The sequence below is a fragment of the Dendrobium catenatum genome, unplaced genomic scaffold, assembly GCF_001605985.2.
Source record: "Dendrobium catenatum unplaced genomic scaffold, ASM160598v2 fragScaff_scaffold_28, whole genome shotgun sequence".
Lineage (NCBI taxonomy): Eukaryota > Viridiplantae > Streptophyta > Magnoliopsida > Asparagales > Orchidaceae > Dendrobium > Dendrobium catenatum.
Window position 1 is genome coordinate 583747 of NW_021318490.1, and position 15626 is coordinate 599372.

A 15626-nucleotide genomic window follows, 5' to 3' on the forward strand; every position below is an offset into this window, starting at 1 on the left:
ATCTTTCTTCATCTCTCTTCCCCTTAGGTTGTGCACCATTTACCTAAGTTATCCTCAAACCCTGTACGAAACAAATCCCTTCCACTACAACTCCACGCCAATAGCTATAATCAATATTTTTGTTACCAAATTCAGTCCAGCCCGAATTTAACGCCAAATCTTTTCTTTACCACCACTGCAACCTTTAGTAATCTCTCTCACAATTTTCAACAGCAGTGCCTTCTCGATAATCATTGTGAGCAAGCCTTTAGCGTGTATAGAATACATTAAAAATACAATCTATAATGCCACTTAACTCTATTTCAAGGACTCTTCTTGAGAAATAAACGAAAATCCTTTTTGTTTATTTAAATCGTACCTTGCAATGTAGGAATATGTGGCCTGTAGAAAGAGAAAGCATTATGCAAGAAAAAAAAGAGGTCTTTCTTCTAAATTTTTTAAGATAACTAAAAAAATAAATCTAATTTTTTATGTAATACTCAAATTTAGTAATGCTAAAGGGTAATTAATTAAGAAGATTCAAATGAAAAAAAATGCCAATGAAAGGGCAAGTAACAGTAAGTAAAGGTGCTCGAAATCAATAATCATACCAAGAACGTGAGCAGCAACAATACTGGGTAAATTTTGAAGAAATATCTCTCCCTCAAGCAAATCTAAAAGGAGCGTTTAATAAAAAGATGTCAGAAACATAAAATTATTAATTCTTATCTATAAATTAAAAAAGAACAAAAAATGAAGTAAATGTGTATAGTTACGAGAATTTGTGGAGATAGTTATACATCATATCTTAATAATAATGAAATGTTATCCACGTAAAAGAAAATTAGGCTAGAGCTTAAAGAGGCTACATGATTAAAGGAAGAATTTATGTTTGCTGATATGAAAGCTTGACATGTAATTGCAAATATGAATATTGTTATTTAGCTGAAGGAAGCAACATTACAGGATTAATTGGCTGATCAAATCATCCAAAGCTAAAATGGGTAATCTCATATCTAAAATGAGATCAATTTTCCTTTCTTCAAAAGTTGATGCATCTAATATATATTTTCATGATTCATGCTCTTTTATGAGCATAATACAAATATTATTACTACAATATTATATCTCATATAGTTATAATTATTTATCTCTTATGCACAAAAATAGGAGTGTCAATATACCCAACCCGAAAACCCGACCCGAACACGAAGTGGGTCTGGTTCAGGTCCGGAAAACCAACCTGTTTGAAAAACCGGGTCGGGTTCGGGTTGACCCGGGAATGACCCGGAAATCCAGCTGCCCTACCTACCCCGCGGTCCGCTTGCCCGCCTGCCCCACATCGCGCCACGTCGTGTCCGCTCCACGCATCACCTGCTGTCGCTTCGCGGCACCGCTCTGCTGCTGCTGCCCCACCGGCCGCCGGCACCATTGTCGCTGCCGCTACCCCGCCTGACGCACTGACCCTAAATCCTAAACGGGTTGGGTTGATCGAACCCGAATAGTGCCGGGTCAGTTTCGGGTTCGACCCGAACCCGACCCGTGATCCGAAATTGACACCCCTACACAAAATGATTCTTTCATTTTGTAAAGAATTATACAAATAGCTCAACATTATCTTTCAAAATTCAATTATTTAAAAAAAAAAAGAATATATTAATATTGCTTGGTTAAAAAATGCAAAATAGAAAATATAAGAATATTTACATGTGAATGTTAAAAGATAGAGTCACTCCCTCATGATATTAGCTGAGGCCAATAATGAACCTAAGGAGTGATGACTTTAACCTTTTCACTATAGATAATAGTAGGTGTATGAGCTACACTCTGCTATGTTCACAATGCATGTATCGCCTAGTAGTGATTTAGTTGCCTTTCAATCTTAAACAACATTAGATTTATAAGATATGTCTTACTATACCGACGAGGGATGAATCGACCAAACATTAGTAAGATTTATGCTTAAAAGGTGCTTCTAAGATTGATGTTGTAAATATATGCTAAAGGATAAGTTATTATATAATAAATTTGATTTATGTTTAGACTCTTAATATCAAATTAAATGTTATGATTATATTATTATTCATAAATTTGACAGCTAATCAATGTATATGATTATAATTATATTATAATGAAAAATCAAATTTTATGATTTCTTTACAACTTTAATATAATAATTGGCATGTATATTGCTTCTTATTTTCTTTGAGTTACTACAATTTAAAACTGCGATATATCTACTAAGTTATACATTCATACCTCACCCTGATTAATTAACAAATGTCTTCCCAAAAAATATATGATGAAGTAAATGGAACATAGTGTTTACAACATACAAGAAGTATAATATGTTAGATACTTGTATAATTATGATAGATACATAAAATTATTTAGATAATTCCCCTTCAAATGTTTAGTATATGACATGTATTCAAAATGTAACTGAATTTCTTCATGATAAATGAAATTCCTGGTTTAGTATCTCTTTTGTGAGATTAAAAGTCTTTTACATACAAGAACAAGTTGGTTTAAAATTGTTCTAGTTGTGTACAATATATGTTAAGCTTCAAACTTCCATTCCCTATCTATTTCTACCCTGATAATTGCAAGCTCATGGGTCAAATCATGACAAAAATGATATCAGAGCAACAGGTTAAAAAAGAGATAAATTATGACAAAGAAGTCATTAGAATGATCAATGAAGAATTTTATAAGCAGCATCAAAGATTTTAGTGTCATTAGCATATCAAGTCTATGGCTTCTTGTAGGTAAACCACAATTGAGAACACAAATAAAGTTAGGATAGGGTGATTAGAAGTCACGTTAGTACAAGAATTAATTGGTCCCACAATCTAGTGTAATTATTATTTTCACGGATATCTGTACTCAAATGATGACAACAATAACTCAACTAATCCAAGATTCTTGATCCTAATCAAGTGGGGGTAGCAACACTACCATGGATAAATGCTTTAAGTTGTTTTCCAAGACATATGACAACCTCTTTTAATAGGAGCGAAAGGGGCTACTAAGTTGAAAATTAGTTGATATGCATAAAGAAGACACTTGATGGTATGTATCAGCTCGTGGATCGAATTAATTTCATTTTGAGCCAGTTCAGCTTAAACCAGCTCGATTTCTAACCGGCTCAAATTTGAATTGGGCTAAAACAACATAAAAAATTTTCCACTTTTTATGTTTAAAAATATAATATGCACAAATGAATTATATATATGATTTCAAACTGGCTATTTTGGTTTAATGCATCCCTTTGGAAATTTATGGATTACGGTTACATCAGTGGCGAAGAAAAAAATATTTCTTAGCGGGGGACTAAATTCATTTTGATAAACATTCTCTCGACTTTTTTCAACCATGTTTGAAACAGCATAGACAATTTTAAAGTAAAAAAATGAACAAACACTATCCATAATTAATTGTCTAAATTTATAAATCATTTGTAAATTAGATAAATAACAATTATGGACTTATAAAAACACGTCATATCTGAATTATGCTTCATTGGAGCATTTCCATCTGCACTTAGAGTGCAGAAGGTTGCTTCCTATTCAACATCCATGGCAAAATATTTCAAACACATGCTTGATGAGTTCCTAAAATCACAAACATCCACTACAAAAATTCTCAATCATATCAGCCCGATCATTCAAGACCATATTCACGTCTCGATTCTGTATGAAATTGTGATACACCTCTAGATTGTCGTCCCAATTACCATCACAACCAGACATAGGCCATATCCACGTCTCCATTCTGTATGAATGCCTTACAAGTAATTGTAAATATGAATACAGGTATTAAGCTAAAGAAGGTCATATTTAGGGATTAATCGACAAATCAAATCAACTAATCTCTAACAACAACAACAACATGAATGCCTTAGCTGACATGAATGCCTTACAAGTAATTGTAAATATGAATACAAGTATTAAGCTAAAGAAGGTCATATTTAGGGATTAATCGACAAATCAAATCAACCAACCATTAAAAAAGCAGACGAGGTGTCCGCATTGAGTCGCGCCTCAAGTCGAGGCGGAAGTCATGCGTATCGGGGCTTATGCCTCGAACAATCCAGCGAAGCCTACGATTTTTTCGCACGAGGCACGCGCATTAGAGCGTAACGCCTCGAGGCAGTATGAGGCACCGCCTCGAAATTTTTTCTTCGGTATATATGTAAATACGACGCAGTCGATTCATATTTGTGTATTCGCGTATAGGATTAGGGCTTCCTGTGAGAATTAAAAGGCGAACTAGAGGCGAAGCCGTGAGGGAAGGAGACGAAGCCGTGAGGGAAGGAGACGAAGTCGGAAGGAGACGACGCAGGGAAGGAGACGAAGCCGAAGTTGTGAGTGCAAGAAACGTTCAGGCATCGATTAGGTCGGAAGAGCAGGTACGCGATGTTGTGGCCTTGACTTTGACGTGCAGTAACGAATGCTTGAATTAACTCCTTATTCGGCTTTCTTTCATTCGTCCGCTCAGTACATGCTCGGTACCGAGCAAGTACAAGCTCGGTACCGCCAGTACATGCTCGGTACTGCTAGGTACATGCTCGGTACCGAGCGGTACACGCTCGGTACGCTCGATCGAACCCCGCCTACTTTAGGTCTTGATCCTAAGGGGATGTTTTATTTTTAAGTGAGTTTATTTTAAATCTTGTATTCCAGTAATATTATCTTAAAACAAATCTTCAAATTCATAGTTGACATAATATTTTGTTATTTTTTGTCATTATTTATAATTTTAAATTAATTTATTTTAATCGTTTTGAGGCTTACACCTCGCCTCGTTTAGAAAAAACGCCTCGATTCCCGATTTCGCCTTTTAAAACCTTGTATAGTGATCATTGTTTCTAAAATAAATTTTAAGTCTCTATTATATGATTGCAACATCTACTTTGCTCACTACACTATTTAGAAGACTTACAAATCCAACACGAAAAATTCAAGTTTGGTTCAACCGATTTAAATTTCAAGTACTTGTACCACCATTGTGTCCTGTTAAAAGTCAAATTCTCATTTAAATCTAATAAAGAAAGATCATTTCTAATATTTTCTAACCAAGACTTTTTAGGTCTACCTCTACCTTTTTTAATATAAGTCAAATCTAATACCTCAACTTTCCTAACCGGGTCATCGGAAGGCCTCCGTTTAATGTGACCAAACCATCTAAGGCGGCTCTCTCTAATCTTATCTTCAACTAGAGCTACTCCAACCTTTTCACGTATATGCTCATTTTGTATCCTATCTCTAAGGGTCAAGCCACTCATCCACCTAAGCATCCTCATCTCTGCAACACTTAACTTAGTAAATCATCTAATTTTTAAATTAAAGTAAAAACTCATTTCTTCTAAGCCTAAATGTGTTAATGGATATGTTTATGATTCATATTCTTTTCTAAGCATAAGACAACTATCAATGGTGCGAGATTGCATCTCATATAATTACAATGATGTATCTCTTATGCAAAATAATTCTTTCATGCATTGTTATAAATAATACACACATTTGTAGGTCATGTTTCCATAATTTAAGAAAAGCATAAATTATTCTATATAATGTTTCTTACAAGTAAATATTGTATTTTGAAAAGATTGAATCATTAAAAAAAGAAATAAAAACAAAAATGCATGTGCATGTTGAAAGATAGAGTCATACTATTATAATCCTAAGGACACTAATGTAACTGCATAGGATGACTTTAACTTATTCACTATAGACCATAATTGATGCATGAACTATGCCCCCATTCTGCCGACAAGGAATGTATCATCTAGTGCTGAGTTAGGTGACTTTCCACTTTAAGTGAGATTTATTTTTAGAAGGTGCTCCTGGGATGTATGTATAAAACATGCATTAAAGGATACAACAACAACAACAACATCAAGCCTTTATCCCACTACGTGGGGTCGGCTACATGAATCCTTTTTCTCCATTGTGTCCTATTAAAAGTCAAATTCTCGTTTAAATCTAATAAAGAAAGGTCATTAAAGGATAAATTAATAAAATGATAGCTCCACTCATGTTCAGGCTCTTAATGTTAAGTTATATATTATGATTCATTACTGTGTGTAACTATAATTGCTAAGTAATATTTATGATCATAATTGTAATTAAAATAATCTTTAATAGCCACTAAAATAGGAGGAAGCTACAGAACCTACAAGGAGAAGCCGCACCCATAAGAAATTATAAATTGCAGCAGCTAAGGAAACTGCCGAAGGCTAGTGCAGTCCCAAGAAAAATATCAGAGTAGAACCTTGTTAAACTTATTCCCCAATCGGATGGATGGATTGATGCATGCCCCATGTCCATTGCAAAATTACCTAATCATGGTTATTATATTAATAAAATAAAGTTCTAAGAAGATAGCTTTGTAAGACGATTGTTTGTGTAGTCTGCAGCTAATACGTAAGAATTGCATTCAGGTGTAGGTGATTTGTAAGATAATCTGAAACTGCGTGAAAACATGAGAAAGTTCCATTTGCATTGCTAAGAGCAAGGGCTAACAATTCCCAGGATCTTGGTTAGAACCTCCAAATATTGGTCCAACTGCTGAATTACTGCCACTGTCTAATTGACTTTGGAACTTCTAATAAGACTATCATGAAGAAAAGCAAGACTGCTTTTGTTTGTCCCAACTAGTATGACTGCTAGAAAATGATAATGAGAGTTTATGAAGTAATTATGATAATGTGAGGAGAATTAAAACAATGGGCAAAATACACTTGCACATAACAATTTTTAATTTTACGTGGTGAAATGAAACATATCAAGCTAACAATATCAACTTTAACAGAACATGAATCAATAGAAACATATAGAAATCACCATTTTTACCATCAAAACATGGACAGCTATAAATAATAACTAAAAAAGTCAAATGATGTTTTATATTTTTAAATAGCTGCTTCCTGATACCATGTCATGTATAGATAGGTTTATGCAAGTTTGACAACTTAATCAAACCCTCAAGTTAAGCCAGAAATGAAGGAAAACTATAATTCCGGAGAAAGGAATACATTCCATTCAAGCCATGGTTTAAAAAATCATTCAGCGCACATGCCTCGAGACATGCCTCAAATTAAGGCGCATAAGAAGCACCTCAATATTTTTAAGCCTCACGGTCATCAGTAAGGCTTTAGCCTAAGTGTACAACTCAAGGAATTTTGAGGAAGCGCATCTATTAGATTAAATTTTAATAAAAAAAAATTATTATATATTATTATAAACAATATATAAGCTATTCTATTATATACTCTATCAAATTGAGACCGACTTTTACTACACAGATATTAAAAAAAATAGAATAAAAAATGGGAATGGAGTTCCAAAAATAAATAAAAAATTAATTTGAGTATAATTGATCACTTAGTTGCATGGTTTAAAATTGTGCAATATGAGGCTCGCCTTGAGGCCCGCCTTTGCGCAATTCCAGTAAAAAACACCTCGATGCTTACGCCTTGAGTTTTTTTTATGAGGCTTGCGCATCAACTTGGTTGAGGCCCGCCTCGCCTCACTGGCATGAGGCTTACACCTCACGCTATATATACTAAAACTTACATAAATCTTGAAGTAAATGTCCGACATTCGACTCTATAGGAAAGGAGGAAGGGAAGAGAGCAGTTCACCATAATGATGATTCAAATGAAGAACCCCTTAGTGATGACCGTGCTGATGACTTATGAGTTCTTATGTGATATGTCATTGCTATTTATTTTTGAAAATTGGAATTATATGTTAATGTTAATGAAAAGAATACTGGGATTTGGGAAAGATAGAATTTTGAGTTGAACTACATTTCATGTTGTCTTATTATTGAGATATTTTGATTTCACTTTATATCTTATGTTTTTTTTATGTTTTATATTATTCACTGATTAGTATAAAAAATTTATCATTTTATGTTTACGCAATTTTTTTATTTTGAGGCTTATGCCTCAAAATGCATTGAGGCTTACGCCTCGCCTCACGAATGAAAAACGCCTCAATACTCGAATACGCAATTTTAAACATTGCTTAGTTGTGCAATATTAACATTCAAATGTGGTAAGAAAAAAATGTTGTAATTGAAGAAGCTTTTTAAGATGACAATAAGACAGTTGGAGGATGATAAAAATATTGCTTGCGTGGACTCTTTTAAAGAATATGAAAGTGAGGTTCAGGCCAGTGTGGATCTTGATCCTCATGGCATATTTAATTTCTAAGAGACTACTTGATGCAGCACAAAGAAAAATGTAAATGACGAGATCACAAATAAATGCCAATCATCAAAATTTGGGTCAATCATCATGCAAAACTTTCCATACAAGCCCATGAATGTCCCATATTATTATTATTATTATTATTATTATTTTTTAGTATTAGAACATGTTATCAATTCATATAATAATATTTTATTGACTCTTAAGACTTTCCAAAATTGTCTAGGATTGGAAAAAGCTTATAAATAGAACCATGCTTTGTACTTCTGATACATTGAATAAAAATTATTTTTTGTTTGTGAAAATTTCGGGAGAAAAGGCTTGGTGGTTGTTCTACTCATTGGTGAAACTTGGTGGTAGAATCCTCTAGGACTTTGATGAGTCTTTAGTTATCACTTTTTACCATTTTTCCTACTCTTTCCCGATACAATTTTCATCTCCTCTACTTTGCCTATAACTTAGCATCTCTTAACCCCCAAACATATCCAAACTCTCCAAAAGTTTCCTAAATAGCTCCACACATCTCTCATAACCTTCAAAGGCCTCAACTCCCTAAAATCCTAATATACCATAGTCAAAGTTCCAATATAGAGAGGCAAGTTCCTGCGGTGAGAAACCAAGTTAAAAATTTCATAATTTCTCAACCACTGATCCAAAATTCATAAAAACACCACCATTAGTTTCCTAGTATCCCAAACCTTTAATCTATTGTTTCTCATTATTTTTCTCCAAGGAAAACCCATCTTTTTGGATTTTAGAAGTTTCAAACTTGACTCTATCCAAAAACCTAAATTCAAGCTTCACCACCACTCAAATAATCATTCCATCACCATCCTAAGTAACACTAATCAAATTGATGTCTTCACCATACAGCTCTTATTTATACTACATCGCTACTTATTTTGAATCTTATTGAAAACATTCATGTTATAATAACATTTAATATTGAAATTTATAGTTTCTATGATGAAAAAGCATATGATAAAGTTCCAAGAGAAGTGCTATGGAGAGTTCTTGATAAGAAAGGAGTCAATAATGCTTATATTCAAATCATTAAAGATATGTATGCAGGAGCTATTACTTGTGTTCTGTTGTTGTTGTATAGTTTCTATGATGAAACAATTAAATATATTGATGTTTTATTTTATATTTCAGCATTTTTATGAATTATTTCTAATTTTATGAGCTTTTTATTTTTTTTGTTAAGGGCGGCATACACCTCAACTCGCTATGGAAAAAAGCCTCGATTCCATATTTTGTCTTTTTAAACCTTGATTCAGATAATATTTATATCTGTACAGCTCCTGCACACGTGGTCTGATAAAAAAGGAATCATTTTTGGAGATATGTTTTGCTAGAAACTTAGGCTTTTAAATCCACACGTCTGCTAAGATCAGCAATAAAGAAGATATCACTCAGAAAGTTTCTGCATAATACCTACAAATACCTAATCTCAAAGTTAATGTGATAACTTGCTTCTAGAAATTGTTTTCAAAATTACAACCTCTTCAGATCAATGCCATTACATATGATCTGGAAAAATGGAGATGGAATGGGTTACAGCGCCAGATTGCTAATTAAGTTTGCACAAGATTAAATCATATAAAGGGATGGACTAGTCATCATCTCTAACCTACTCCTTTGCAATATGGCAATTATATATGCCGAACTTCAATACTGACCTAAACCAACCTGGACAGCCAAAAGAAATTGTCCTTCAATATCAGCCTTTCGATAACCCTATTAGGAGATTAAATATATTAGATTTAGCATATGTTTAAAAAGATAGAGGTAGAACTAAAAAGACTTGATTAGAAAGAATTAAAAATGATATTTTTTAGTAGATTAAATGAAAATTTAACTCTTAATTAGGAAAAAATAGAGAAAAACGATTCATTTATCCGACCCCACATAGTAGGATAAAGGTTTGTTATTGTTGTTGTATCATCTAATGTGAATCCGTAATTCCCTAATAAACACATTGACAGCAAGAAAAACATATAGTATGAAAGAAAATGAAGAAAGATCATCAGCAGCATCATTAGTGTTATCTCAACTATTATGAGCTAACTTTTAGGATCATGTCCGTCATTCACACTGAATGCTATATTAGTTGTTAGCTCTATGGTCCAAGTCCTTTCACATGACTTTTATGCAATTTTACCTTTAATATGCCTTTTGTTTACCTACTCCTTTCAGATTAAACAAAGAAAAATAAATATAGTAAAAATTAGCTTAAAACTATTACTAGCTTTTTTGTTAGAAGAATTAAGTTCCCGCATAGATTCCTAGAACTGCAATGCTACGGCACATCACATTCCCAAAAATCAGACTTCAATAACCCAAGGAATTAACTTTAAGGTAGATCTACTAATAATCCATAAGGACAGAAAATCAATTAATGTTGTATTCAAGTAAATTCCAAATTCGTTATCTTTAACGAAGGAAGAAAGGTTGAACAAAAGAAAAGAATGACGAAAGAACATACTGTGGAATGAAGGAAGCCTGTAAACTCTGTCTGTCATTTCCACAGCAATTCCTTCTGAAGCACGAAACATCCCTGCCCTTGAAAACTTTGTGATTCCTTGTCCAATGTACATACCATTCCTTTCAAGGTATTGAGGATCTATCATTTTTCCAGCACCAAAGAACAAAAGGTCATAATAATAAAAAAAAAGAAGGCAACATTAGCTAAATAATTTTTTCATCACTATAGAAATTTGACAGCCGAAGTTAATGTCGTCAAGGGAAATAGCTACATTTCTAGAAATCTAAGCATGATATAACAAAGGTCATTTCAAATTTCAACTTATCAAAGGCAGTTACTATACAAATAAGGACCAAAAAAGTCCCTCATCTATTTGCAGGGGGTCATTTTAATCTCCAGTTATATAATTTTTTTTAATTTAGTCTCTTGACTCTTTAAATATGAGCCAAAATAGCCCCGCAATCGAAAGTATGGAAATTAAAATTAATGTTAAAATTAATTGATAGGATTAAAAATAAAATTATTCTAGAAAAATACAACTTAAAACTTTTACAAAATTTAATTTCCAACATACTTTATTTCATCATTTACAAAAGCCAACTTCACGTCATAGGAGTGGATTGAGAATATACAAGTTATAGCGTGAGATGATTTTTTGTAATAAATAAATTTTCTATACAATCTATAATCTTAATTCCATTATAACAAAATACATTGAGTTTTTATCTTTTTATTAAAATTTTAATGTTTTAATACTACAAAATTAAACTCAATATATTTTGTTGCAATGAAATTAAGATAAAAAAATATATCAAACAATATTATTTATAACAAAAACATCATCTCACTCTACACCCTAAATGATCTATGATCTCAGTCAACTCCTACTATAGTACAAGCAATCAACTATTGTACAAGAGGAAACAAAGTAAGAAATTAATTTTTTATGAAAATTTCAAGAAGAAAATTTATATTCCTGAAATACCCTCATTTTTAACTACAATTAACTTTGACTTTGATTTTCATCACTTACCTACATAACTATTTTGGCTCGTATTTAAAGAGTGCAAAGACTAACTCGGACGTTTTATAAAGTCTAGCACTAAAATAGCATTCCATAAATAGTCGGGGGTCCATGGTGGTCCTTTCTCATATACAAATGGTATAATTCACATTTCTCAAGGGTTGTTTACCTGCCTCTGATCCTTGTAGAACAGTTCCACGTGTCAGACCAACACCCCATCCACCATCAGCACTTGGCTGCTCTACAGCCACTGAAACTGCAACAATATCTCCCTTTTCGACATGTGAACTACAAGCCAATAACCCTGGCACAAATATCTACATGCCAAAACATCAAAATTATCAAGAAACTATCAGCACCAAAGAGAAAATATAAATGAGCATTAAGTTCCTATGAAGGTATGCATTATGTATTTGTTACAGATTCATGGGAATGAAGGCACCTAAAATTATCCAAACCATACTGTGAAATGTACACTAAAGAAAGATGGTGATAATTCATAACCCTAGATGAAAAGGGTGATAATTCATAACCCTAGATAAAAAAGAAAAGCCCCCAAAAGGATGGTGATAATTCATAACTCCAGATGAAAAAGGAAAAACCCCAAATCATGCCTGGCCCCAAACCCTTCACAATAAGAACTTTCAGCACTAGTACCCATTTGGAGTTGCTACTTTGGATCTGTGACATTGGCTGTCTGTTGATGGAGGCTTTCAGAGATTTGTAAAATTTCACTATTCTTTGGTGTGTGGTGGCTCTGATCTTCGGTTCCACCTCCAAAGTGAATTTATTGCTTGTCGTTTTCTTTCCAAAGTTAGGAGTTTAAGTGACAGATCTCAACTTTCACATGAGCTCAATCTTGAATTAAGAAGTTAGATGATCTTCATAATGCTAAGGCAGATTAGAAATCTCCTCCAATCATCTTGATGAGGAGGATTAGAAATTTTAAGAATAGTATTTCGTGAGCTTGACCAGGAACTGCTTAGTTTTTCTTTATGACTAACGGTAATCGTTTTATTTATTATTTTTTGCTTGGGTTATCCCATCTTGTATTAGTTTTCCTTAAGTAATAATATTGGTAGGAGTCCATGCATCACACCCCGCCTTCATGGGTGAGTTCGTTTAAGAAAAAAAAAACTTCGCAATAAGGACATATTATCATTATAGCACCTCAAGGTGTCCCGCGGAATCACAGCACCACAACCTAAGCCAATTATGGTGAGAAGGAAAGAAGGGTGTGCTAAAACATCAACATTCTCCATGCCTTGACCCAATTGTGGTGAAAAATAGTGTGAACCTGGTGTGGATATTTGTCTAATAAGATAATTTTAAATCAACTTTTAGTTGACAAAGGGTTTTAAATGCTATCAAGTGGATCATATAATTCACAACTCTAGATGTTGGAGCGATTGGGCTACATCTAAGTTTTAGTCGTTGACATAATATAATGGTGTCATTTTATGACGAAAGCACATGATCAAAGGCCCCCGATCATAACCATAATGTGGTGTCATTTGATAACAAAACCATCAATTAGAGGACATGTATTACATCCTTACTAGCATGAGATTTTTTTTAAAGTCACTATAATGATATGCTCGGCAACACATTGGCTCTTTATGAGCAAAGATTAAACTAAAATTTGTCAACCCCATCAACCTGGTATAGAGAATGGATAATTTTTATTGCTTAAAGCTTAAGGTGGTAAATTTTGTTCAAATTTATTTGTATATTATGTAATATTTTTATAGTTTCACATATTTGTAGAAATTTGGCTCGAAATAAGTAGCATAGAGATTATGGAGCATTTTGAAAATAAAACCCCCTCAGGTTGAAATTCTTAGCCAATACGACCATCATCGAGATGTTATGCATACACCTAATCGCTTTGAATCTAGGCAAATTTTCCTTCTTACTTATAGAGGATTGGTTTCAAAGATTAACTAAACAAGTTACCATATAGGCAATGTAACTCCAAGAATTTGAGTTTTAAAATGAATTTCTTCATAAGGGGCTTTGAAGGACTAATGGGAATATAAAATAAAATATTTTTATGAACTTTGGAGTTGTACAACAACAATAATAACATCAACCCTTTATCCTACTACGCGCATGAAACCTTTTTCTCCATTGTGTCCTATTAAAATTCTCATTTAAATCTAATAGAAAAGGTTATTTCTAATATTTTTAACCAAGTTGTTTTAGGTCTATATCTATCTTTCTTAACATACGCCAAATCTAATACAGACTCTCCAAACAAAGTCATCAAAAAGTTAATGTTTTATGTGACTAAACCATCTAAGGCAACTCTCTTTAATCTTATCTGCCACTAGAGCTACTCCAATCATTTCATGTATATACTCATTTCACATTCTAACTCTTAGAGTAATGCCACTCATCCACTTAAGCATCCTCATCTCTACAACACTTATCTTAATTTATGCTTTTCTTTTAATTGCCAACATTCTGTGCCATAAAGCATTGCAGATCTCACCACCATCTTATAGAATTTTCGCTTAAGTTTGAAGGATTCTTTTCTATCACACAACAGGCTCGATGCATTCCTCCACTTCAATCATCCAATTTGAATTCTACTTATAATATCCACATCTATTTCACCATCACTTTGAAAAATTGACCCAAGATATAAAAAATGTGTACTCTTATTAATGACTTAGATCACCCAAAGTCACAATCCCCCAATAGAACTATTACTACTAAATTTATACTCCATATATTATATTTTAGATCTGCTAAAACGAAAACCTTTAGACTTTGACCTCCATAATTCAAATTTTCCTCCAACTCCCTCTCAAGTCTTATCAATAAGAAGAATATCATTAATAAAAAGCATACACTATGGTACAATATACCCTACCAGGGTTTTATTTTTGTTAGCTTTTAAATATATTCAATTAGTTAGGTGTTTTATTTATTATATTTTATTTTGTGCTTAAGGGCTTGCAAACCAAGGGCCCACCACAGCTACAAGGTGCAACGTCCAACAAAACTCCTCCAACAAATGTCACCAAATCATCCAACAAACACCTCCAATAGCTTAAGAAGAAAGATACAAGTGGAGTGGAACTTGCGGAGAGAAGAAAAGGTCAGAAGCCCAAGACAAAATAGTGGGGAGGAAGAGAGAAATTGAACAAGCTCTCAAGCTTTTTCAAAGAAGAAGAAACCCTCAGGTTTTTGTAGAGACTATGCTCAAATATTCAACAACCTTCTATGATTCAAAACAACTCTAATTTATAAGAGAAAATGGGGCAGCCAAACAGCCATTCCACCTCCAACCAAACCAATCAACTAAGTGGAACTAGAAGGCCGGCAATTAATCCATAAACAGCACCCGAACAACCACTCAGGAGACCAGGAAAAGCAGCCACGGGAAAGGAGCGGACGGCCAGGAAATTCATGAAAGGCAGCTAGGGAACGGAACAGCAGCCAGGGGAACCGGAACAGGCCACGGGAAGAACCAGTAGGGGAAAAACCAAAGGGCCACAAGCAAGAATCCACTCCACATAATGAGCTAACAAGAAGAATAACTTTTCATAATAATGAGCTAAACATCAACTCAAGCATTTATGAGCTAGAACAAGCAGCTCACCAAAATAAACATAGCCCAAAACCGAGCAGCCAAGCTCCACCTAAGAAGCACCCAGCAGCCCAAAGACCAAAGAACCCAAATAGCTAGCACACCCAAGGTTTGCCTTGCCCAAGCACTACCTACTCATGATCATTGGATGGCATAAAAAATAAAAAAACTATAGCAGTCAAATTACAATAAAAAAAAAATTGAAATAGACTGAAATTTGCATGCATCAAAAAGGATTCATATAGCCAACCCCACAGTAGGATAAATGCTTGATATTGTTGTTGTTGTTCTACTTTGTGCATGATTCTTTTAATTC

At 33.6% G+C, this 15626-nt stretch overlaps 1 protein-coding gene across 2 annotated transcripts in view; it reads right to left on the bottom strand.

Moving 5' to 3' along the window:
- Positions 1 to 504: 504 nt before the first annotated feature.
- The window catches only part of LOC110100759 (putative methyltransferase NSUN6), a 28097-nt gene continuing 12975 nt past the window's right edge, over positions 505 to 15626 (bottom strand). The window contains exons 4-6 of one of the 2 annotated variants that reach the window (XM_028692946.1): positions 11882 to 12029; positions 10689 to 10826; positions 505 to 653 (exon numbers count right to left, since the gene is read on the bottom strand). In XM_028692946.1, coding sequence (XP_028548779.1) covers positions 520 to 653; positions 10689 to 10826; positions 11882 to 12029 — 420 coding nt within the window. In that variant the 3' untranslated portion in view covers positions 505 to 519. The remainder of the gene's footprint in view (positions 654 to 10688; positions 10827 to 11881; positions 12030 to 15626) is intronic. The other variant, XM_028692947.1, reaches the window with a different exon arrangement.